Genomic DNA, 27,156 nt, shown 5'->3' with positions numbered 1-27,156 from the left:
AATGATTTTAACCGAGAAAGAAACAATTCTCCGTCCCGCTGGTGGCACCGTCTCACGCTTCACCCAACGTCTGTTGCTAGCAGGCCGACATCTCAGAATATATTTGCCATCTATTAATTTTGTGTTCATTTTTCATATAATAATTTTAAATTTATTTTATTTAAAATTATATAATAAAAATAAAAATATCATCATAATAATATATATTATACTTTTCACTAAATACAATTCAATAATTTTCAATTAAAGTAAAATGGTGGTTGGTTTGCAATTATAGCCTTGTAGAATATCCTAAATTAATCTACGAGGATAGAGATGTAAATGACATGAGACAAAAAATAAGGGAATGTTTGTTTATTTCAGAATGATTAAGCATTGAATGATTTAAATGCATAATGATTCAGAGGCTCTGTATAAATTAGCTCTGAATGTGACATGTTGTTTGATAATGGCTCTGAATTATTCAGAATGTACTTCTGTGCTGAATCATTCAGAATGTATTTCTGTGCTGAATCATTCATCATTGTTTTGTTGAATCAATCAACACTGAGTCATTCAGAGGTACGAAACAAACGCGCTGAATGGTTTCATTAGGAGGCAAACAAACAACTCCTAAGATACTTAATTTTGAGTTGGTCGAAACTTAATATATATTCAATTTAAACAAATTCAATTTGAATTTTTAATGAGTCGAAGTGAATTATTTGATATTTGAATTTAAAAGCTTGTGAGTAATACGAAAAAATAATATATTAAAATTTTAAATTTTTAAAAATTAAATTATTAACAATATTAACGTTTATATGTTGTCTTTTTAAATAAAATATAAGATTTTTATGTACTTAAGGCTCATATTTAAACTCGAATTCGAGCTTCAAACGAGTTAAATTTGAGATGTTTCAATTTCAAAAAATTTCAAACTCGAATGGATTTTTAATTTTTAATTTAAGTCTAATTTTATAATTTTAAATTCATAAACTTTCAAATTAAATATAACAATAGTCAAACTAGGTTACTTTTTATATTATTACCCTAAAATCGATTAATATACATTTTGATTTCTGACTAGATATCACGATTCAAATATTTATTTAGAATTTTTGTAATTTAACATTTACATTTTTTGTATAATTTTATATTTAAGTTTTTTTTACCAATTAAGTATTTTGAAAAGCATAAATTTTTAATTCAAACGGTAATAAACATTATTTCCAAATAACCAAATATATATTTTTTATCAAAAATAAAATTTTTAAAAAAAAGAGAAAATAATTGTATGTTTTTTTCCATATAAACAAAACCTTTTTAAAGGTATATGTTTCCAAATTTTCTAGATCACAATACAAGTCGGAAAAAAAACCTAGATAGATATGAGTTAGAAAGATAATAATCTATAGATAATGAATATGTTAAAAATTTGCGAAACGATGTATGAAACAAACGAAAAACGAGAATTGAAAATTTCTCCCATATATATGGGGTTAACTCAAACCCTAGGTTTTGACGGAGACGGTGACGTGAATGATATTGATTATGAAAGTGAAGGTGATTATCGATTGATAGATGTCATACGGATCATCCTAATTATAATTAACTAGATAAACTCAATAATCAGCTCTAACCAGCCTTTCTAATCTCAATGAAAAGATAAATCGAAGTATGAAGATCTCAATCTTGCAAAAATGTACTCAATGTTGTATTATTAATGAAAGAAATCAACACAAATCCATGTTTTTTCCAAGTTGACCAATAAAAGTTGTTAAAAAATAATGGGTAAATAACTTTCACAAGTCCCATGATGTCTTCTTTCCCCTTAAGAGTCCAATAGATTTTTATTGTATCAGCCACCACCAACGTTTTTGCATACACAGAGACCTTTGAACGCATACAAAAGCCAGTCAAAATAAGCAAATTTCCCTTTTCCTAATGTGAGGCAGCAGTCGGGCCACCTATTCCATTACAAAACAAAACTAGCCAATTTGCACGTTGTATAAAGATAACATTAACATGACACGTGTATATCAAGCCGTCCATCAAAATTTCAAAGGGAAGACAGGTCCACTTGGATATTCAACCTAAGGAATCGAAAGAGTCTTCTAAATAAATACAAGTGGAGAAATTTGCACGCCTTTGCCCGTCGGCTTCCTTCCATGAAGAAATCAAGTCTTCATTATTCTCACCGTATATATAAACCCTTAAACCCATCCCCAAAAGCAGGTGTACAAGGGCCTTTGGGGTGAAGGATTAGCAGTTTTTGTATCAGGAAAAAAAGGGTTTGGTTCCAATTTCCAAGTTCAGAGTATGGAGGAAATGAAGATCAGCAGCAGCAGCCGCCATGAAAACAATTCGGTTACAAGAGACGATGATGGATATAAAGGTGTGCCGATTCATAGCCAAGTGATGAAGATAAAGCAAGAGTTCGAGAAGATCAAGCATCCATCGCTGCAGCAGCCGGATATGAGACGGGTGGCTCGAGAGATCAGCAGGCAAAGGTCCCGGTCCCGGTCCCCTCTGGGGTTAGCTGAACGACCCATATCTGTTGGGAATTCGTAGAAATTGTCACCTGAAGAAGATGAGAAATGGTTGCTTTCTGTATCTTTGTTCTATCTGTTGTACCCTTTCTCTTTCTTATCTTCTTCTTCCCTGTTCATAATACTTTTTCTTACAGTACGACTTTTTTGTTAGATTAAATCAACTTCCTCTGTTTTCTTGACCTCTTTGGTTGTAGCAAAAAATCAGGATTTAAATTACGGCTATGACCGTGTTTTCACTATTGTTGTGTTTATCACGATTATTGATATAATTAAATCTATCGTGATAGATTGTTATTGGTGTGATTTTGTTGTACACCACTACTTTCCACGATAACGTTCTTGGATGCCGTCGTGACATCACTATCTGTTTGCTATTTGAATTTTTTACTGTAACTCCTAAAATAATTAATATATATTTTATAAATAAATCAACTAATTTTATTAATAAATAAGAAAAATCCAAAATTTATGATAAAAATCTGTAAATTTAATACATAATTTAGATATTCTTCTAAAATAGTTAAGAAATTAATCAAGATCATATTAGGACCATCTAAGAAAAAAATGAAAATCTCATTTAGAGAAACTCGAACAACAGGTAGATACGGATAAAATTGACTGTTACGGCAAACAAATCACAATAAAGGATTTAAACTACTGAAAGATCAACGACAAAATGCAAATCAGAGCCAAACATTACGAGATAATTATTTGTGATTGCAAGTTGCCTATTAATAAATGAGCACCATCTTAATCAGCCATGACAATGTTAAATTAAACCTTGTAAGAAAATAAAAAAAAAGCGTTCTAAAAGGAAGAGAAAAAACGTGCTATGAAAGTTAAAAAAGGGTGTTATGAAAGTAGAGAAATTTGAATATTAAAGATAGAGTTATTCTAAAATAAAAAAATAAAAATATAAAATAAAAATATATATGGACCAACACGAAGGCTAGTGCTAGGGGTGTTCATTTTTCGGTTTTAACAGAATTAACCGATCGAACCGAATTAGTTCAGTTAATTCGGTCGACCACCGAATTAGTTCGGTCGGGGAACGGTTAATAAATTTTTTAGAATTCAGTTAATGATTAATTCGGTTCGAAATCGGTTAATTAACATAATTAACTGAAATTAAATTTTAAATATTAAATATATTATATATAACATATGGACTCAGCCCAAACTATTTAAAACCCAATTAATAATTTAATATCCAATAACTTTTAAACCTAAATAAATATTAATTAATTAAAAATCTATATAAAATTTTTATTTTATAATTATATATTATTTAAATTAATTGTAAATTGTTTTTTGAATTAAAAAATATTCATTTTTTATATAAATTATAAAATTTTAAAAACTTTCGGTTAATTCAAAAATTAACCGAAATTTATTCGTTCGGTTAATATTTTTAAAAAAAAGTTCGATTCGATTGGATTAACAGTTAAAGGAAAAAAAATTCGATTAATTCGATTAATAGTAATTCGATTCAATCAGCTACCGTTTTAACTGAATGAACACCTCTAGCTAGTGCCACCGCATGCTAATGAAAGAGAAAAGAGACACGGGCAAGAAGAAAAGAAAGCAAATAGCTGGGGCTAATTATGAAATGATTATATCAGAATAAAATTCTAAAATGATTAATATCTCTTTTAAGAAAACATTGCCTGCAAAGATAAACGGATAACGAGGAGAACACCACCATAGATATGATATAATGATATAATCAGCAGAATAGCTATTTAGCCTTAATTAAAATATAAGGGTTTAAATTATATTTATTATTTATTTTAGGTGTGTAGAATTTCTTTTATCAAAATAGTATTTTTAACATTTTCTTTGATATTATTTAAAGTGGGACCATTAATGATATTAAAAAAAGAATATCTCAATCATTTAAAACATGACATATGATTCACGAACGAAGTTACTTCGATAGTAAAATAGATAATTATTATGTCTAAAGGTCGTTTGTTCGAACATAAGTGATTGTAAGATATTTAAGGGTTCATTGTTAAATAAAATTTTAAAAATTACTTTTTAGATTTTATAAATGCACTTTAGGTTAAATAAAATCTACGGTGCATTTAATTTTTTTTAGATTTGATTAAAATTATAAATGAACCCTAGGTTAAATAAAAAGAAATAAAAAATGACACGTGGTACATTTATAACTTTTTAGATTTTATTTAAAATTTTAGAAATTAATTTTGTAAGTCTCAAATTTTACAAAATCTAAAAAAAATCTAAATTCTTAAATCTTTTGTGCTCAAACCTTCAGTCGCCTCTTTCCTTTATCACTACCGACAACGAGTTTTTGAGAGGGGACGAAGAGCGATTGGAGAAGGAAAGGATAAGAGACATGATTACTGACAAGCTCATTTACTCTGCTAGTTAAATCTATCATGTTAGAGCAAGAGCTACTGATCATGTGAATTGACAAATAACTATCATTATAGTCCAAACACCAACACTAAGAATTCATGTATAAACTACCTTGCAAGGTTGGAAAAAAGGGATTCTCTCTATCTGGATATTACTTGATTGTTGATCATCTTCTTCAACTCGTTTATTCTATTTTTCTTTCTCGTTATTTAATATTTAAATTTATCATTTTATTGATCGATAAAATTGAAAATAATAATGTAAATTTTTAAACATGTATGAAAAAGGGGTTAACTACATGGTCACTTTCGTTTTTATTTAATTAAGATGTGGTCACCCCAAGTTAATTGTCGTTAACAACAGTTAAATATTTTTGATATAATCACACATTTTGCCCTTGTTATTTACATATTCTCTCAATTTAATCATACTTTTAATAAATTAAAATAAATTTAATCCTTCAATCGAATGAAGCCACATGTCATGCCAGTAAGGTTGTTCAAAAATACTCGACCCGATTGAGCTGACCTGCCGACACGCTAACCTAGTTAAAAAATAAGGTATTTATAATAAAAATACTAGATTTTCCGGGTCGGGTACTCGGTCGGGTTTCTGGGTCGAGCATGAGTCACAAAATGTTAGTTAATTGGGTACCCTCCGACACGTTACCTGATTTATTATATATTTTTTATTTTTTAATTATATTTTATATTAAATTTTTATTCATAATCCTCAAATTATTTCACTCTAACATTCTAAAATATAAATTTCTTAAATTTTGACATCAAAACGTTCTAAATTCTTAATTTCTTAAATTATTTCACGTTAACATTGTAAAATATTTTTTAAAATATTTCTTTTAACTTCAAAACATTTGAAATTTAATTATACATCTTTATTTTAAATTTTAATAAATTTTATTTCAATTATGTAATTTGAATTTTTAAACTTTATGTGTGGATTATATATATTATAGACTTTTAAATTTTAAAATTTAAAATTTTTATATAATTTTTTAAAAAATAATATAATTTAAATAAAAAAATTATGAATTGGGTACCCGTGATCTGAATTATATATCATATAATTTTATATATATTAACTAAAAATATTTTTATATCAAATTATTAAATATATTTTATTATTAACTTAATTTAAAAATATTTTATTTTTATTTTAATTGAAAAATATATAATTTATTTTAATTTATTAAAAGTATGACTAAATTGAGAGAATATGTAAATAACAGGGATCAAATGTGTTAATATATCAAAATATTTAGCTGATGTTAAAGACAGCTCGAGGTGACCATATCTTAAATAAATAAAAACAAAAGTCACCATATCTTATGTTTTTTTGAAATTAATGACAAAAAATGGACAAAACACAAAGATAAGTTATTATGCATGTAGTTAACCCAAAATAAAAATTTGCGAAAAATGATATCCTCTTTATCCCTGATAATATATTGTTCTCTATAAATATTGTTCTTGAACAAATTCATCTAAAACCATTTTAATGATAAAAGATATTATCTTTTATAAATTTTATGAGCTTCAATAATTGTATTTACAAAATGTGATATATTATCGATAATTAAAAATATTTAATTTAACTTCAAAATATTTGAAATTTAATTATACTTCTTTATTTTAAATTTTAATAAATTTTATTTCAATTATGTAATTTGAATTTTTAAACTTTATGTATAGATTAGATATATTATACTTTTAAATTTTAAATTTTAGAATTTTTTATATAATTTTTTTAAAATAATATAATTTAAATAAAAAATAAAAAATTATGAACCAGGTACCTGTGATATGAATTATATATCATATAATTTTATATATATTAACTAAAAATATTTTTATATCAATTTATTAAATATATTTTATTATTGACTTAAATTAAAAATATTTTTTATTTTAATTTAAAAAATATATAATTTATTTTAATTTATTAAAAGTATAACTAAATTGAGATAATATATAAATATCAGGGACTAAATGTGTGAATATATTAAAATATTTAACTGATTTTAACGTCAGTTAGCTCGAGGTAGCCATATCTTAATTAAATAAAAATAAAAGTGACCATATATTATGTTTTTTGAAATTAGTAATAAAAAATGGACAAAACACAAAGATAAATTATCATGCATGTAGTTAACGCAAAATAAAAATTTGCGAAAAATGATACCCTGTTTATCCCAGATAAAAATATTATTTTTGAACGAATTCATCGAATAATTTTAATGATAAAAGATATTATCTTTTATAAATTTTATGAGTTTCAATAATTGTATTTATAAAACGTAATATATTATCGATAATTAAAAATATTTAATTAAATATTTATTTTATAACCAGGAGACTATTAAAAAATTATTGCAATGATTTTATATTTTAAAGAAAAAAAGTTTGGGATGTCAGGTACGATAACCTTAATATATGGTTAAGAAAAAATATTATTGAAAATGTTAATATTTTTTAATATTTTCGGTAAAACGTTATTTTTTCTTATGAAAATGTTAATATTGGGCGCTATAAAAAATGTTTAACATTTCCGGTAAAACATTACTTAAAACATTATTTTTTCTACTGAAAATGTTAATATTGAGTTCTACCGAAAATTAATTAACGAAATTAACATTTTTGATAAAATATTTTTTTTAACTGACCTTATTCTCCTATGTAATGAATTAAAGGATTTCGATAAAATATTTATAATATCGTTTTATCAAAAATATTAATATTTATAGTAAAACTTTTATTTTGTCGTATATCAAGACTGCAATACAACAGAACTAGCGTGTCTTCACCCTTTTGCTTTCTTTACTGTCACTAACCTTTCTACCTTACCCTTTTGATTTCATGTAAAAAACGAATTTAGCTACGGTTGTATTTCAAAAAAAGAAAACCTTGGGGATCTTATTTCCCAATCCAATCACATTCTCCCCCTTTCTGATTCTAGGGTTTTTACCATGCCGTGGGTGGAGGAGATTGTACTGCGTGATGTCACCAATGCGGGACTCGTCGTCAGCGACCGTATTGGCCGTGAAGTGGCGTCCCAGTTGGACCTCGAGAAAGCTTTGGAAGCTTCCAGATATGCCAGTCATCCCTACTCCACTCACCCCAGAGAGGTAATTTTTTTAACCAATTTACCCCCTAAAAACCAAGTCTTTAGTATTTATCTCTGCTATTCAGTCAAAAATTGATGGTCAATTTGGGACTTTGATTCCATTCACTTGTCTGTGTGATTTTTTTCTTGTTTTCTGTCCCAATATAATATGAAGTTGTATCCAATGCTGGCAAGGGCATACGTGCAGTCTAGGTGTTTTGACCCCTGTATTGCCTGACGCTCAATGTGCAAAAATGCATTTGCCCGAGTAAGTAAGGTACATATACATAAATAATATCAAAGAAAATATGTTTATTATATCTAATAAAATAGGGTTTAATAAAATTCATTTAATATTTTGAAAAGATTGCTTCAAGTCTAATTCATTCCCTAATCTATTTCAAAAAAAAAAAAGTTCTGGCTTTTGGGACCAAAGGCAAAGGAAAATGCTTTTGTTATGAAGGAGAAAATAAGGGCAAGGCTTTCTTTTTTAACACTAAATCAGAGTAGTACTTGCTTTATTTTCTACTTTCATACCAGCATTTGTCCTCTGTTTCATAAATAAAAAATGAGCAGAGTTCAAAGCAAGAGAAGGAGAGTAGAAATTGAGAAAAGAAAAAGAAAAGAAAATCGAGAGCCAACAAAAAAGAAGTATGAAACATGATAAAATACATTTTCTAGAAGCTGTTTTATTGAAGATTTTTTTTACCCTGATAAAGTTTTGGTGGCTGTGAATTTATTTCTTTTTTTAAGGAAAACCTTTTGATAGAATATAATGCCTTTTTCTATCTATTATGAGGATGTTGGTCCTTTTTTCTTTAAATTTTATAATAAAAAATTATAAAAGAAAATTAAAAAGAGAAACCCGTTAGGCTTTTTACTCAAGCACCCCATTTTTAGCGAGGAAAATTGTGAGACTTTTTATACTTCTCTTACCAGACTTGCTTGTTATCAGTTGATTCTTGTAGGAGTATGCTGCTCTGGAGGGGGGGGGGGGTGATAAAGCTGATCCTTATGCAGAAGTTGCACTGCAGTCTTTGCCAGAGTATACAATACCTTCTGATGGAGTTACAATGACTTGTATCACATGTACTGATAAGGGTCGTGTTTTCATGGCTGGCCGAGATGGCCACATCTATGAGCTGCATTACACGACTAGTTCAGGCTGGCATAAGCGTTGCCGTAAAGTTTGCCTCACTGCAGTTGTAGGGAGTGTTATTTCAAGGTGTGTTCTGCTACTTAAATTTTTTTGGCTCGTGTGGCCATCTTGCTTTTTCTATAATTTCACCTACGCATTTAGAAGTTCTCTATCTACATGATTTGCCCCCTTCTGATTATAAAATTGTGAGATAACCTAACAATGAGGACCTTGAGTACTTCTCGTTTGGCAAGTGTTTAAATACGCTTTCAAAAATAGAGATCTTTGTTGGTTTTCAGGTGGGTTATACCAAAGGCAGATTCTATATGCAAGAACTGAAGATATGAAAATTCAGGTTTTTGTTATGGGGCCTAGTGGACACAGTCCATTGAAAAAAGTGGCTGAAGAAAAGAATTTGTTAAATCAGAAAGATGCACATTATGGAGGTAGACAAACAAAAGCACCAAGAGGATCAAAATCGATCAGCAAAATCATCTTTTGTTTCAATTTCTCCTTTTTTTTATAGAAGTTGGAGGTCTCATTAAAAACTCCCTTCGTATTCGCTCACATACTAAAAGTATGTTAACGAACATTGGAAGGAAGAAAAGAGTACCTCAAATTTTATTGATAATAATATCCGATACAAAAGACACCAAGGAATATCCTCTCATTGTGATGTACACCATTACAATAAACACCTTAACCTCATATAACCTCATCCAAAGCCACAATAAATCACCTTACTTCTAATTACACCACCAGCAGTAGGAATAAAACAGCGCAACAAAACCTAATACAAATTAAAAGCAACACCTACAACCATATAGACTAAAACAAAACCACAATTGAAGAGACAAGATCTAATGAGACTCGTCTTCTTTAGGAGCTCAAGCGTTTGGTTTGAATGAAGGCTCTATCTCATGCACCATGACCTTGAAGAAGTTGTCACCAACCTTCAATTCCACCATCGCATCAATTCTCTCATCAGCCTTTGTGAGGACTTGAATTTTTGCCCGATCAAAGGATGATGGAGACTTACAACTTTTGTTGATAGCTAGTAATAAACCCCACTTATCAGCAATGTTCTTGAAAGTATCCCAATTCCATGCGTGAAAATGAACACCCTCGCAAACTAACCATACTCGACGACACTCCATTACCAAACTCTCTGACCAAGCTTCGACTATGGAGAACCACTCTGCGACTTCACACTTCTCAATGAAGCATTGTCTTCGAAAATCATTAAAATCGCATTACCAGCAGCTCTCATTAAGGTGAAGCCAGTGAGGCCCTTTATCCACGCTAGAATCAAAGTGGCTGCATCTTGTTGCTATTTTATTTTATCAGATGGTAGAAGAATGTACCTTTCCACCTTCTTATCTAATGGAAGTAACAGTACTGTCGGAGGTTTGGGTGGATTTAACAATCATCACCATAGGCCAAGCTGTTTAAAAATTGTAACCACTAGGCCTTCGTCTCTTTTTGGTGTCAGTGGTGGACTTACCTTTGGCGAAATGTCATTGGCCAGTAGGACTCAGACTGAGGATCTTTCACTGAAGGTTGAAACAACATATTTTTCTGCTGGAACTCTTGTTCTTTCTGATTAGTCACCACCAACCATGTCTTCACTTCTCATTGTGAGCAGAGATTCAAGCTCACAGTAATCTCTGTCAGTAATTTAGGAGCAAGTGTTCGGAGTTCCCGAGCGTTACAAGAATCTGCATCTTCCTTGCCCGTTGAAGGGCGAATGCTCTTTGTGGCAGATGTTCCTCCCTTACCAGATACAACTGCCACTGTCTTATCACTGTATTCAGAGCTTGAATTTTGTGGATTTGAAAGCTCAGTTGAGTCCTGTGAAAGGGCATCCGGAAAGTTGTGGGCTAGAGGTGACCTTTTCAACTCAACATATACTACCAAGGAGGAGAATTGTTGTTTTCAGTACCATGGGCATGATGGAAGTAGTTTTCAATTGAACTATTGATATTCTGAGAAAATTGTTGGAGTCGAACTCTCCAAGACCCATATTAGAGGATTTCTTTAATCGTTTTGGTGTTGGTGAAGCAGCTGCTGTGTGTTTGATGCTAGCTGCAAAGGTAGTTCATTTTGAAAATCTTATAAGCAATGTTGTTGCTGAAAAGGCAGCTGAAGATGGGTAGATACATTGTTAAGTGAAGATGGAGTCCCTTTGGCTTATTGCTTGGTCGAGTTGGTTGGTTTACCGCTTCTTAGCTGGAGTGTACCTTTCTTGGAGAAGCTCGGAGGTAAGTGGGGAAAGGTTGTTACTATACTGGAGGAAACAAGAAATAGAGATGACCTCTCTTTGGCTAGAATGCTGTTAAGGGTTGCAAGTCCTTTTGATGTACAAGAATCTGTTATTATAGGATCTTATAGAAGATCGTTTAAAGTGAAAATTAATGTGGGATCTAGCTCTAAATCTATCTCTGAAGCTTTTGGAGACATGAGGTAGAATTTCTTATATGGCAGATGCAGTGACAATGTGTCAAAGGGAGATGATGGTGGAAACACAGAGAAGGAAGAAGACAATAGGGTGAACTCAGCAGAAGGATTCAGGTCAAAGGTTGACACGTGGCTCCAGAATAGTCAAGATAGGGGGATATCAGCTGAAGGATTTTGGTCAAAGTTGGACATGTGCGTATACAAAAGTCTAGATAGTGGGATGATGGTGGGTAGTGGGGAACACTCTCTGGAAAAACATTCTCTCACACAACCCGACATTAATGGAATGTCAGACAAATTTGAATTTGGTTCAAGTCCTAATAGGGAATATGCGGGTATTGGGCTGAGAGAGGTAGTGGATCAGAGTAGTTCAGCAGCCCATTCAGACTCTAATTGGGAGTCTTATTCCCCAGTTACTAAATTAATTTCAGGGCCTGCTGTGAAATTAAACTGGGTGGAGGCTCTAGGAGGGCTACAGCAAACTGTTTTGGTGGATACAAACATGCAGAATTTGGTTACTGCTTTGCCCAGTTTCAAATCTAATTCGATTGTTGGTGGGTCCAAGGATAGATTACAGTCTCAGTCTGAAGGGATTTCAAAAAAGCCAAATGAGGATCTGTTAGAGGAAGTAGTTGCCGTGGATAAGGAAGCTAGTAGTGGGGAAGAAACAGAAGTGAGTCAGGCAAGAGGCAGATCGTTGTTCCCGCATAGAAGAACACTTTATTCCAAAAGTGTGCCCTTAGAGAGAAGGAGAATGGCCAGCTATAGAAGATTTTATAGCAGATCTAGGGTGAGAAATTACTGGTTTGAGAATGAACACAAAGGAATTTCTGTTAGAAAGGATGATGTTCTGCAGCTCACTTCAGAAAATATGGGAGAGGATGTGTCAGTAGTTCCTATCTCTGTTGTAGGGTCAGGAAGATCTAAAAGAAGGGAGAGAAGAGTTAATCAAATCTCTTCTGAAGGTAACATTAAGAGGGTTGCTTCAGAAAATAGGGGAATTGAACAGGATGTACATATCATTGGTTCTGCTAATGATCAGAATAAATCTTTGGTTCCTATTTTTTGTAAGAATCTTTCTGAGGACCGGTCTATTCTCCCTCCTGTTTCAAAGATTGGTAGGAAATACAGAAGGGAGAGGAGAGTTTTAACTAGGGAAGCTGTGGACTTGTTAACGTGATTACTGTTTTTTCTCCTCAGTTTTCGAATTTGATGGAGGAAGCTTTGGCAACTTGGGAAGTTTGTCAGTTGTTAGGCATTTCCTTCAAGGAGGGGAAGGAGACTTTCATTGAAAAAATATTAAGTCTTGAGCATGGATCGGAGGTAGTTAGGGAAGGTTGATTTCTCAGGGAAGGTTGATTTCTTGGGGAAGTTATGAGTATTTTTTCGATTTATTATGATGAAGTTAAAGCTTGTTATTGTGACTTGGAATGTCAGAGGTTTGGGTAGAAAAGAGAAGCAAAGGGCGGTGCAGAGAGTTGTGTCTACTCGTTGCCCCCAATTTTTGTGGCTGCAGGAAACTAAATTGGAGTTGTTTCAGAAATCTGTTATCAAAAGATGTGGTTTATTCAACTTGCAAGGGTTTATTGAATCCCCTTCGGTTGGTGCTTCCAGGGGATTACTCTGTTGCTAGAATGACAATATTTTCGAGTTAGAAAATCAGTTTATATTCAGTAGATTCATTGCTATTACTAGGAGGTTTCGTGCCAATAATTTCAGATGTAGTTTTATTAATGTCTATGGTCCTTCTATCGAGGAGGAGAAAGGAGGCTTTTTTGAAGAGCTAGGCTTGTTCATTGGAGGCCTTAGTGATCCTATCTGTGTTGGAGGGGACCTTAATGTTTATCTTCATGAGGATTAAAAGATGGGTAGAGCTCAAAACAGGAATTCAGTTGAGATTTTTAGTCAATTTCTGCTCTTCACTGGTTTAATCGATTTGCCATTGAATGGTGGCCGATTTACTTGGTGTAATAACCAAGATTCCCAACCTACGTTAGATTGGACAGATTTTTGGTTGATAATCAATTCTTGGTTGCATTTCCAGATTTAGCTCAATATCTTTTGCCAAGGTCTATCTCTTACCATAACGTTGTATTGCTTGAAAATGGTGGGGTTAATTGGGGTAAGAAACCTTTCAAACTTTTTAATTATTTAATGGATGAAGTTGGTTTTGAGGATTTGGTAAGTTCATCAATTCAAGATTGTAAGAGAAATCAGAGGAATGCTGGAATTTTCAGTATTCTGAAGAATATCAAAATAGTAATAAAAAATTGGGTAGGGAGGAGAGACAAGTTTCCTGGGGATTTGATTTCTGATCTTGAATTAAAGATTCAGAAGCTTGAAGTGGATGTTCATCATGATCTACTGAGTTCCAATTCCGAGATAGAATATGAGTTGAGGGTGTTGAGATCAGAATTGTGGAGGCTGTATAAGATAGAGGAGGAGATTTGGTTTCAAAAATCAAGATCGAAGTGGGTTGAAGATGGGGACAGAAACACAAGATATTTTCATACTTGTGCTTCTATTAGGAGGAAAAGAAATGCCTTGAATGCGCTACTTGTCAATGGCAGCTTTGTTCATGACCCGAATGTGATTAAGTCAACAGTAAGAGAGCACTTTTTCAAGGCTTTCAATGATCAGTTTACTTTACAGGTGGAAGACATAGGGCTGGATTTTTCCAGTATTACTCACGAGCAGAGTTTGAGATTAGAGAAAGAATTCTCTGAGGAGGAAATTTGAGAGTCTTTAGAGTCTTGTAATGGGAATAAAGCTCCTGGACCAGATGGTCTAAATATGGCTTTCTTTAAGAGATTTTGGAATGTGCTTAAGGGAGATGTCTTGAAGTTCTTCAATAACTTCTATTTGGGGAAAGAGTGGGAACATGGTATTAATCATACCTTTATTACTCTTATCCCTAAGGTATCTAATAGTGGTGACCTTGATGATTTTAGACCCATTAGCTTAGTTGGTGGACTATATAAGATTCTTTCTAAGTGTCTTTCGAGGAGGTTGAGGAGTTGTATTTCGGATTTAATCAGTCCTACTCAATTCGCTTTTATACCAGGCCGACAAATCTTAGATTGCTCTTTAATTGCCAATGAAGGAATCGACTTTTTGAGGAAAAATGGGCTTCAAGGCTGTGTTCAAGGCTGGTTTTAAAAAAGCTTATGATTCGGTGGATTGGAACACCCTGTTTCTAGTTATGGAGAAGATGGGTTTTGGTTCAAGGTGGATAAACTGGATCAGAAGATGTGTTACTACGGCTTCAGTTTCTGTTCTTGTTAACGGAGTTCCTACTGAGGAAATTCCTATGGCGAAGGGTCTTAGACAGGGATGTCCTTTATCTCCTCTGTTGTTTAATTTTATTGGCGAAATACTCAATTTATTGATCTTAAAGGCAGTTTCTCAGGGGCTGTTTTCTGGACTGATTATAAGGAGGGATGAGGGGTCTTTTAAGTTATCTCATTTACAATTTGCGGATGATCTCATTATTTTTAGTGGTGCTTCGAAAACGCAAATCCTAAACGTGAAAAGGGTGCTTCGAGTGTTTCAAGTTATGTCAGGACTACAACTAAATATGAAGAAATGTAAACTGTTTGGTGTGAATTTAAATGATGAGGTTGTGCATGAGTGGGCTCACAGTATTGGTTGTTCAGTTGGTAGCTTTCCCTCTGACTACCTAGGGCTTCCTTTGGGGGCTACTAGGAATTCTGCTGCCATTTGGAATCCAGTGATCAGTAATTTTTCCAAAAAGTTAACAGGTTGGAAGGCTGCGTCTCTTTCTTTAGCGGGGAGATTGGTGCTTATTAAATCGGTTTTATGTTCGCTCCCTATTTATTATTTATCTCTTTTTAAGATACCAGTTTCGGTTCTAAAAATCCACAATTCAATGATGTCAAATTTTTTATGGGGAGGTGGAGTTGATAAAAGTAAGATCCACTGGGTTAGCTGGTCGAATGTTTGCAAATCTAAGATGGAGGGGGGTTTGGGTGTGATGAATCTGAATTTGATGAATAGAGCACTTCTAGAAAAATGGTCTTGGAGGTATGCAAACGAGAGGGGATCTGTTTGGAGGGATTTTATTTGTTCTAAATATAATCTGGATCCCTCTTTGTTAATGTTTGAAAATAAGATTCCAAACAAAGTTTCTTGGTAGTGGAGATCAGTGGTTTCTAATCACTTTAAAGAGGACCCTGTTTGCTTTAAGCTGAGAAGTTTGTGTTCTAGTTTAGTTGGAGATGACAAATGTATTCGATTTTGGCAGGACCTTTGGGCTTTGGATTACCGTCTTATGCTTATCTTTCCTAGACTGTTTTCCATTTCCATCAACAAGACAGGAAAATTGGTTGACTTTGGGGAGTATAGCTCTACTGGATGGAGTTGGGAAGTGCAATTTCGCAGAAATTTAAATGATTGGGAGATTGAGCAGTGGGCTAATCTGATGGCTGTCATCTCGTCTTTCACTCTATCTATGGATAGCTCGGATGGAATGATTTGGAAAGGGACCGGTGATGGATTGTTCACTGTTAAGTCGGCTGTCAAGCTTTGTTCATTCGGTTCTTTGGGTTCGGAGGAGGCTTACTTTTGGAATAAGATTGTTTGGAAGGGTCAGTTGCCACCAAAAGTTGAATCTTTTATGTGGCAGGTTGTTCTAGGGAGATTGGCTGTTAAAACAGAACTGGTGAAAAGAGGAGTTTCAGGAATTCAAAACCTGTTATGCCCTCTTTGTATGGTGGAGGAAGAGTCTCCGTCGAATTTGTTTTTCTCTTGTTCGATGGTGTGGTCTGTTTGGAACAAATTTCTTAACTTTTGGAGAATTAAGATTGTTTTCCATTCTAATGCAAAAACTTTTCTCCTGGCTTGGGATGCTTTGAGGACTAATTCTAAGATCTGGTCTCTTATTCCAGGGGTGGTTATGTGGACTACTTGGAAATTGAGGAACTTAATTGTTTTTGAAGGAGGTAAGTTGGATGAGGTTGAGTTCTTTTTAGCAAGATTTAGGCTTGCTTCATGGTTTTTAGCAAAAAAATAAAGGGGTGTATATCCTAAAAGACTCTTATTTCAGACCCCTCTTTAGGGGACTGTTGTTCCTTTCAACCTAATATGATTATGTCTACTCTTCCTTGGCATCCCCCTCCTAAGGGTTTTGTGAAAATTAATGTTGACGCAGCTACGACTAAAGATTGGAAGAAGAGTGGTTTAGGAGGAGTTTTAAAAGATTCCTCTGGACATACACTAGGGTCTTTCAAGGAGCTTGCTGATCCGGGGCCTCCGACTTATATGGAGTTAAAAGCTATTCAAAAAGGGCTAATATTCTTTGCGGATTTTCGAGATAGACTTCAGGACTGGTTGATTGTTGAAAGTGACAGCAAAATCGCATTGGATTGGATTAAGGGGGTTGATTTTTGTCCTGATGTTTATGCAATTTTGGTTACAGACATTGTTCACAGGCTTATCGAGTTCGTAGGGGTGGTTAGATGGGTTAACAGGACAGCCAATATAGAAGCCGATGCCTTAGCTAAGGAAGGGATTGGTTGATTTATTGCTGCTGTATATGGGACGCAAGGTTCCTTTGTGTTTACTCGCCTATGTGTACTGCAGTTTCTACGGATGTATATTATTGGTTTGTTTAATAAAATCCTAAGACACTCTTTTCCTTCTTTCGCTGATTATCTAATACTAGAACAGCAGCTGGGGGTTTCAGCATGGGGCAGGTTGTTCAGGAGGCCGAGCCAGTGTTCTCAGATGCTCATGAAGGGCTCTGCCTGTGCTCATCAAGGTTTCTATTTCCTGTTTGGGAGCTCCCTGTTATGGTTGTGAAAGGTGGTTGTAACAGGACAGCCAATATAGAAGCCGATGCCTTAGCTAAGGAAGGGATTGGTTGATTTATTGCTGCTGTATATGGGACGCAAGGTTCCTTTGTGTTTACTCGCCTATGTGTACTGCAGTTTCTACGGATGTATCTTATGTATATTATTGGTTTGTTTAATAAAATCCTAAGACACTCTTTTCCTTCTTTCGCTGATTATCTAATACTAGAACAGCAGCTGGGGGTTTCAGCATGGGGCAGGTTGTTCAGGAGGCCGAGCCAGTGTTCTCAGATGCTCATGAAGGGCTCTGCCTGTGCTCATCAAGGTTTCTATTTCCTGTTTGGGAGCTCCCTGTTATGGTTGTGAAAGGTGGTTATGATGCAGAATCAGAAAATGGGTTGATTGCGTGCAGACTTTCTGTTGGGGCGATGCAAGTCCTTGAGAACAAGATTCGTGCTTTGGAGATGTTCTTAAGGTCTAGAAGGAACAAAAGAAGAGGGCTTTATGGATGTGTAGCTGGTTTAGGTGACATGACTGGTTCTATTCTGTACGGAACTGGTTCAGAATTAGGAGCCAGTGATAGGAGCATGGTGAGAAACTTATTTGGTGCTTATTCCTGGAGTGTGGAGTCTAATGGTGGTGGAACATCAAATAAAAGACGGCGATTGCCGTATAGTCCTGCTGAATTGGCTGCAATGGAGGTGGTGTGGAATTTCCTGATGCATCCATTTATCATGTACTTGGCCCTAGGCCTCATATCTGTTTCTTACAAAAGTTTTGTGCTACAGGTTAGAGCAATGGAGTGCATCCGTCAGTTGCTTCTTACGTCTGCTGAAGCTCTGTTTTTACTACAGCTTGTTTCTCAGCATCATGTAACACGCTTGGTTCAGGGGTTTGATGCAAATATCCACCAGGAATTGGTTCAGTCGACATTCCACCAATTTGTTTGCTCTGAGGAGGGTGACTGCCTTGCTACAAGACTTATTTCTGCCTCGATGGAGGTAATTGGATCTTATATAAAGTATCATAGAAGTTCAGTATATGAACTCTTTTCTTTTCCCTGGATTTTCTTTTCTTCAAAGTATATATTAGAGTTTCTGAAGGGTTGCACTAACAAATGTTGTCCCAGTATTATACCGGCCCTGATGGCAGGGGAACCGTGGATATAAATGTGAAATTACGTGAGGGATGTCCTAGCTATTTCAAGGAGTCTGATTATAAGTTTTCTTGTCTGTGGAATGTCTTGAAAGAGCTGCTGTAACTCCTGATCCTAATTAGAAGGAAAATCTTGCCAGGGAGGCCTTTGAATTCCTAGGTAAAGTTCCAGAATCCGCTGATTTAAGAACTCTTTGCAAACTGCTTGAGGACTTAAGGTGATTTTGTTCAATTAAGAGACTAGAATATGATTTCTTTAACAAGTATTTGTTTAAATCAGATTCTTGCATCTTTAACTTGAGACATGCTGAAGATTTTATGAAGCTGTGGTTTGCTTACCCCTACAGAAAGCTCTGGCACTTGATCCTGCGGGTGATGCTTTCAATGAGCAAATTGATCAAGCAATCAGAGAATTTGCAATTGCTCAGGGTGAACATTGCTATGATATAATTACTAGTGCTTTACGTTCTCTGAAAGGTGAGGGTTCACAGAGGGAATTTGGGTCTCCATCTAGGCCTGCTGCTGTGCAATCTGTCCTTGATAATGCTTCACAGAGAAAATTTATATGCCATATTGTTCAGCTTAGTGTTCAATCACCTGACAGATTATTTCATGAGTACTTGTATAGAACTATGATTGATTTAGGTCTTGAGAATGAGCTGTTGGAATATGGAGGTCCTGATTTGGTGCCTTTTCTGCAGACTGCTGGTTGTGAACCTGTACAAGAGGTGGTTTTATTTTATTTTATTTATTTTTTGCTATGATCTTGTGTCTTATTTCAAAGTTGAATGTCAACCTTTGAACACAGTTTTCTTCAGAGCTTAGATGACGATTTTCTGCAATAACTTTTTCCTTTTGGTTTTCACATTTCTATCATCTTCCATATAAGGTTCGAACTCTATCTGCATTAACATCAGCAACCCCTTCAGTGGGTCAACCTGGAGTTCCTATTCACTCTAATCAAGCCAAATACTTTGATCTTTTGGCTCGATATTTTGTCTTGGAGCGACAGCATTTGCTTGCAGCTCATGTACTGTTGAGGCTGGCTGAAAGACGCTCAATCAATGGGAGCACTGCTCCTAGTCTTGAACAGAGGTAGACAGCTTTCATTTTATCAATTTTATCCATATCTTCTTAGACTTCTTGTGGGTTGTAAATCAGTAAATTATTCTCTATAAGCATGTGCTGATCTGATATATGGTTGTATTGAAAATCGAAATGTGTTCTTATCCTTCAAACCATTTTACCTTTGATACAAAATTATCTCATATCAGTAAATTCTTTGGGTTAAAGTAAAATTATTTCAAATTTCCATAAATGGAAAATAATAAATACAATTATACAAAATTATTCAACTAATGATCATTTGTAATGAAATTTTTTCAATCTATTAATCATGTGTTCGATCAAATAGTGATTTTAATTAATTTATTTAAGGATAAATTACCCAAATGATCCTCTGACTATAAGGTATTGCTTTATTAAGTCTTTCAACTATTAAAAGTTATAAAATGGTCATTCGTTACTTTGTTAGGTCCCTCAACTATCAAAAGTTATAGAATGGTTATTTGATTATTCATTATGTTTCAAATTCATCATTTTCTATTAAAAAAGTTACTGTAGTTTGAGTAGGATATTAACATGATGACTGAGATATGATAGTCATTTGTGATTTTTGGAATGAGTTTTATCATATAATATTCAACAGTCTATCGTCAACTTTTTAATGAAAGATGATGAGTTTGTATAACGCCTCGAACCCCAAGTCAGTAGTTTGGATTGACACCTATAAATTGAGCCCAAAAGACCTATTGAAATAGTTTGGACTAAATTAAGTTGATAGTGGGCTTGAGTTGGGCTTAAGAGTTAGAGAGTGGTGATGATTTTATTATGAGAAAGCAAGAAGAGGGACCAAAAGTGCAATTATCCATTTTTTAAATCAAGAGTTGAATATGTAACCCCCACAAACCGATAAGGGTAACCAGATCCGATCCGAGGTGTCACATTTGGGCCACCGGAGCGACCCACTGTAAAAATAGCGGAAAATTTAAAACTTTTATTGAAACGTGTAACTTATAAAATCAGTTGTCACTATTTAAAAATAAAACAGATTTTCAGACTCGTATATAAATCAAAATACAATTACATGCCTCCTAATCACATGTACCATACTCTGCAACATCGCCGGAAGAACTCCTTTACTGAAGTCGATAGATATACTGGCACGATTCTTTTAACCTGCAAAGATGAGTAACTGAGTGAGCTTTGGAAAGCTCAGTAATACAGAACTACTAGATGATGTTGATGAACGTGCAGATACAAATAAATATATATTTCCTTATTGTTTCCGAACATTTACATATTTTTATGCTGAACAGAGATCCTACTGATATTTCAGGTGGTAACGGACAATGAGCTTTCAGTTCAGAGAAATATTTCGGATGACTGAGTTCAGGAGATCAAAATAGGTTATCTAGTGTGTTCCCGCAAAACCTGTGAAAAGATACATATCTTTTCTTTTAAAACAGTGGCAATTCAAAACATATTTTTATTCAAAAATCATATTAATCCATCCAACCAAACACACCATAATGTGTAGGTTCCCCAGAACCATACACCACCAACACACCAAATAAGGCCCTGAGCACAAAGCAGAGGAGCTTGCAGTAACGGTAACGATAACTTCCTTCAACAACACCCTCCCATAAAACATTTATCAAAAACCATAGTAATCTCTCCAACCGAACACACCATAATGTGTAGGTTTCCCAGAACCATACACCCACCAACACACCATAATGTGTAGGTTCCCCCAAACCATACACCCACCAACATACCAATTAAGGCCCCGAGCATAAAGCCGAGGAACCTGCATATATAGTAACCTCCAACAATACCCTCAAATAAAACATGTTCCGTCCGTAAACGGATATATCAAAAATCAAAACATAATTCATGTCAAGTATCATATCAAAATCCAGGTCAAGTATCATATCAGAATCCAAATCAGATATCAGATCAAAATCCATGTCAAGTATCAGATCAGAATTCAAATCGAAAATCAGATAAAATATCCATGTGGGTAGGGAACACACCAGAGTTTACAGATATTATTCATAAGTACATAATAATCTTATCAGGCAGAGAAACACGGATCTTCAATATACCGATAGAATGTTGGGATTTATAATCACTATTGGAAGAGTTCAATAACTGATGGAATCATAAGTTATTCAGATTGAGACTTATCGAGATCATATCTTATTCATACATTTTTATTTGAAAGCTCTACATAATCAAAAGGGTATTCAAAATCCTTTACATCTGAGCTACTTATATTTTCATATATAACCTAACTAATTTGAGCTGAAAAGGGAGAACAACGATTCAAAAATTTTACAATCTTTGTCGATTGATCAGATTAACGAGTTACTCGATATGAATAATTCCCATAACTAATGCTCACCGACTGGTCAATTATTTGTCCTTCCAGGGTATTTATTTATTTTATACCTAACATTCTTATCCATAGATATTCCAATATTCTTTATTTCATTTTCACGCTTCCACAATATCATGAAATGCTGACGTGCTTGATTTATAGTTCATGACCCATAAAAAAACATTTCATTATGTATGTTCGTTAACGTTTCCAGACTCGTCCAAATCACTTATTTAATCATCAATCATTGAGGTTACTTATTTCATTTAACAGTCAAGTCTATCCCGGTTACTTAAGAGTTTTCCAGAGTAAATCGGACATTTTCTAAATTTCGGATACATATTGTACTTTCGTTCAGTTTAATATTTGTGGTTGATTTGTCGAACAAATATCCAATTCTTAGTACTGAATACGATCTAGAGCTGAGCTGAATACTTCCAAAATTTATCATTGAGCCAAACTTGAGAAGACGAACGTATGTTCCAGTAATATCTATGCCATTCAGGTATTGACATAGCTTTAGGGTTGATCTACTCACTTAAATTGTTTTTCATTACCTTTAAAGGTAGTCCAATACCTATGCTTACTTGGATTCCTTAATTAGTCCAAGACATTTACTTAATATAGGTCATAAGGGTATTTTGGTCATTTTGGTTTTCAGTTTTATTCCAATCATAACAGAGCTCGAGGATATCCCATCATTCATGAGCTTGGTGATATTCTTGGGTCATTTCCATTACAGGGGTATTTTGGTTATTTTACAGATCCACGATATTTCAATCTTTTTCCTCCATCCGGTCTTATTATTTAATTCCAATTTATCATCTATTCTAGTCCGTTCGAACAATTCTAATAAAAGAGCACCCTCCGATAAATTGTTCTTCAGGTATTTACTCATAACTCGGATATTTTCGGGTCAAGTTTCTTCTCGGATTTTACAAACGCAATATTATGAATTTTTTCTTTACAAAGACAAATATTAATAATTAAAATTTGTACTTAATCGAGTTAAGTACAAATCCTCAAAGTACTTTCTCCTTCAGGGTCAACTCTGACTATTTTACCTCTCAAGGGCATTTTCGTACTTTCTTAACCAGATAATTTCGATATTAACTCTTAACGAAAATAATATAATATAGAGATCCTATGATTAATTGCTTCCTCGAACATTCTTTGATCTTAAAATGATTCCTTAAAAGACTTCTAGTATCTAGCATAAACATTCCTGGGGTTAAACACCGGTTATCCATAATTTTCAAGTAAAACTAACATTTCTTATGCACATCAATAGTTTTAGCAGATCAATAATTCTTTTCAGATTTATTAATCCACTTCCAGAGATAATTCTTGTCATTTTCCAACATAAGGGTAATTTCGTAATTTTACCTAATCAAAATATTCTCATAATTTATCATCTAAGTACCTTTAATGAGATAAATTATAATCTACAATCCATGGTTGATTCTTTTATCACTTAATTCCAGAACTTGTAATTTAATTCCAACTGTCCTCCAATTTCTTATAATAGTCATCTGAGCCAAATTCAGTTATCTACTTTCTACCGTATTCGTATCTAGTGTAGATCTTCATTAATTACACATATGAGACCAAACATTTCCATTCATGCATTTATCAATACCAACATATTCTATAAAGCATAAAGAGGTAGTAAAGTATTATCTCGATTTTCGTGTAATACTGATCGACCATAAAAATTCCATTCGAACGCCTTTGATCTTCAATTCAACTTTCAATAATTCCTTAGATACATATCAACATAAATTATATCAAAAACGGAGCTTAATTACTATAAACGGATCGAATCAGGTGATAAATCATTGAAAAACAGCTTACCGGGTTTGAATTTGGTGAAACAGACTTCAGATTCGGATTCATGACGTCGAAAGCATAAAATATGACTTTTCGAAAATTTGGAATTTTCGGTCAAAATCAAAGTCAATGGGTATGACCGGCAATTTCGAGGTCTTCGGGTTCGAATTTCGAAAAACAGACAGCGGAATCGGATTTGGAACGTCGAAAAATGTCAGGATAGGTATACTCGGTCAAAGTCAAAGGTCGTTTAATGCCCGGTCAAAGCCAGTCAAAGTTTTGGTCAACAGTGGTCAACGCCGGTCAACGGTCAACGGGTCGGGTTGTGACCGTTCAAAACAGTTCCAAAACCGGTCAAACGGGTCACTTTTTCCTTCCCCACGCGTAGTGGCGGTGCGTGAACAGCTCTAAATTCTCTGCGTGTGGGGGCGCGTGAACAATGCTAAATTCTCGAAAAAAATCCTAAAAATTATTTTGAGCGATTTCGAGATACTTACAAAGCTCGGTTCAAATTTTTGAACGGCGGAGAGCTCGATTTCAACGAATCAGAAACTTTGACTGCTTCACCTCCTCACGCGCCGCCGTCGACGGAGACCAAGGATGACACCGGCAGACTCGGAATGGAACAAGGAACACAATGGTGCGGGAGGTGTTGTAAACGGATGACCCTATCGTCATCAATCGATGAAAACCCAACTAAAATCGAGTTATTACCGACGGTACTTCCGACTAAAATTAACGACGAACGGTGACGATTCACGACGAAAGGTTTGAGGGGTTTTGTTCTTCGGTTGACAACGAACACGATGGTGGTTTCGACTTGTCAATCGGAGGTCGGACGGCGAGTAGATCGGAGTTCAAAGAGGGGTTGATGAAGAGGAAAATCTGGAAAAATTTTTCAGAAAACATACCGGGGGAGAGATTTATAATTCTCTCCAAAATAAAATGGGTAAATAATGGGTTTAGCCACTGAATTTCCTATACTTCTTAAAACGGTCTGCCAACTTTGAAATCTTATAATTTAACCCACTGTTTCTTTCAAAATACCAATTAAATCCGCCACTTTATAATTTCTTAATATTTAGCCCCTAAATTGGGGTATTACAGAATACTCCTCTATATTTTATGATTTCACGTAACCACTCCCTCAAATATCACCAAACACTCTTCCTCTTCATTTTATCTTTCTTCTCTTCTTCTTTTTCTTCTTTCAAGTGAAGTAAAGATTAAAACTTCATGAAATTTAAACTTAGTTGAGTTTAGTGAAGGTAAAAAATGAAATCTTCATTCCAAGAGTTTCGTTTTAAACCCCATATTTCAAGTTTTAGTCATAGTCTCCAAAAGTGGATTTTAGGGAGGTTTAGTGAAAGAAGTGGGAGGGTGCTCAAAGGCAAAGAAAAAAGAGAAATTAATCCTTGGTTGATTTGGGAGGGATTTTAGCAGCCAAAGAGCTAAGGTAACACATTTACAACTTCTTCATAACATTTGTGGGTCATTAGAAAAGCATTTTAGTTTAATAATTGAGTTTGAAGCATGATGAGCATTTTCATGGTAGATTCTATTTTTTTTTTTTTAGAGTTTTAACATGTTTTAAAGCCTATTTATGACCCCTTGTGAGCATATAAAACATTAATAATGATTGAGAACCTCAAAATAGTAATGTGGATGACATTTTTTAGGGTGAGTATCAATATTGTAAGAACAATAACAATATCAATATTGTTCTTATGAGGCAAAAATCATGGTGATTTTTTAGGGGAGTATCGATACTAATCATAAGAGGATCGATACTCAGTGTTCGGTTTTGAGACTAGCCAAGTGGGTATCGAAATCATTTTTCCAGTATACAATTTTGGTATCGGTACTCTAGGGGAGTATCGATACCAAGGGTAGAGTATCTATACATCCTATAGGAGTATCAATAATACTCCTTTAGTTTCGATAGAAATCAGCAGTGGAGTAACGATACCCTTAAAGGAGTATCGATACTAAAGGGACAATATCGATATTGGGAGGCTAGTATCGATACCATAGTATTTTTGAGGGCATTATTTTAATAGATTTAAAGAAGGAATGAGGTTTTCCAAGAACCCGATGTTTACCCTCAAATAAGACTACAAGTGAGAACAAACTAATAATCAAATACAAATAAAAACGAGATCAATTAAGGTGACATAAAACTAACATTGTTTGAACACTCGGGAAATGATCAGGACACCCATGACACTTTAGTAAATGATACTAGTATCGAGAAATAGAATCGGTCCGGATATCCTTAGGTGGTGCGCGAGGCACTTTAAACTGATTAACTAGGGTCGAGACTCGACACTCGTGAGGGGTGGTTTAGTCGAGGGTGTTGTGTCCAATGTAGAGATTATGGGCCTCATCCTTGGTAGACTAAAGGGATGCGTGAGCTCCGAGATGCAGAACCCTCAGTCGCACCATGATGTCTACCCTAGAGTAGAGAGTGCAATATACGAGTATACTCACTATTGCGTTACACTTGATAGAGCATTTAATGAACACTTTTAGTATGGTTTAGTTGTTAGTGTGACATTGGGCTAGTGAGCTCAGCGTTTGGAATTTATTTACTTACGTAGGTTAGTAAGAAGAGCATTCGAGGAGCCTTTTGGAGCAGCCGAGATCCAATCCGAGTTTAAAGCAGAGTACATCTCGAGTTATTTCTTTAAAGTGTATGTATTATTTATAGACCCTGTTTGTATATTCGAGTTGTAACATTATTTTGAAAAGTCGGTTGTATATTTTGATATACTTGTACTTTTGGGAACTCCCCAATTTAAAATTTATTTTGTATATATATATATATATTTATGGTTGACTTAATTGATTTAAATGGTTTTTAAATCATTGCTTAAATGAGTAATTAAAAGAAAATTTTTGGGGTTAACCATTATGGTGGTTCCGTGTGACATTCTAATCGGTACACTATTTGTCGTACTGATCTAAGGTGTTACAATTTGGAACATAATGAATAGTTGGATGACCATTTTGTAACTTTTAATACTCGGAGGACTCAACAAATTATCACCCTATAGTCAAAGGACCATTTGTATATTTTACCCTTTATTTAAAGATTAGACAAAATTATAAGTCAAGAAAGAAAATATGCAATATTTATTTTATTTTTAGTTACACCTTTAACGTTGTCATGTGTTAAAAGATTGACCATCCTGGCTATTAAAAACGTTAATTAAAAAAAAACCTAAGGACAATTGAAAAAAGACAAACATTGAAAACAATTTTTGCCAGTATACCAAATAT

The 27,156-nt window shown here is 34.1% G+C and overlaps 1 protein-coding gene, 1 long non-coding RNA gene and 1 pseudogene across 2 annotated transcripts; all 3 read left to right on the top strand.

The window, feature by feature from the left end:
* Window positions 1-2,286: 2,286 nt before the first annotated feature.
* LOC120178835 lies at window positions 2,287-2,579 on the top strand. Its single transcript, XM_039184612.1, has one exon. The coding sequence runs from the start codon at window positions 2,302-2,304 to the stop codon at window positions 2,551-2,553; it is 252 nt and encodes an 83-aa protein (XP_039040543.1). The 5' UTR covers window positions 2,287-2,301; the 3' UTR covers window positions 2,554-2,579.
* Window positions 2,580-7,749: 5,170 nt separating this feature from the next.
* LOC120178853 lies at window positions 7,750-9,651 on the top strand. The gene is made up of 3 exons (XR_005521558.1): window positions 7,750-8,319; window positions 8,998-9,267; window positions 9,480-9,651. It is a non-coding gene; the product is annotated as an uncharacterized LOC120178853 (long non-coding RNA).
* A 556-nt stretch (window positions 9,652-10,207) lies between these two features.
* LOC120178976 lies at window positions 10,208-19,701 on the top strand (annotated as a pseudogene).
* Window positions 19,702-27,156: the final 7,455 nt, after the last annotated feature.

This window comes from Hibiscus syriacus, unplaced genomic scaffold, assembly GCF_006381635.1.
Source record: "Hibiscus syriacus cultivar Baekdansim isolate YM2019G1 unplaced genomic scaffold, ASM638163v2 tig00112383_pilon, whole genome shotgun sequence".
NCBI lineage: Eukaryota > Viridiplantae > Streptophyta > Magnoliopsida > Malvales > Malvaceae > Hibiscus > Hibiscus syriacus.
Note: the sequence above shows the minus strand (reverse complement) of the source record. Positions and strands in the feature narration are given on the sequence as shown.

Bases quoted from the DNA above. Each gene is read 5' to 3' on its own strand.
- LOC120178835 (XM_039184612.1), top strand. From the start codon at position 2,302: ATGGAGGAAATGAAGATCAGCAGCAGCAGCCGCCATGAAAACAATTCG.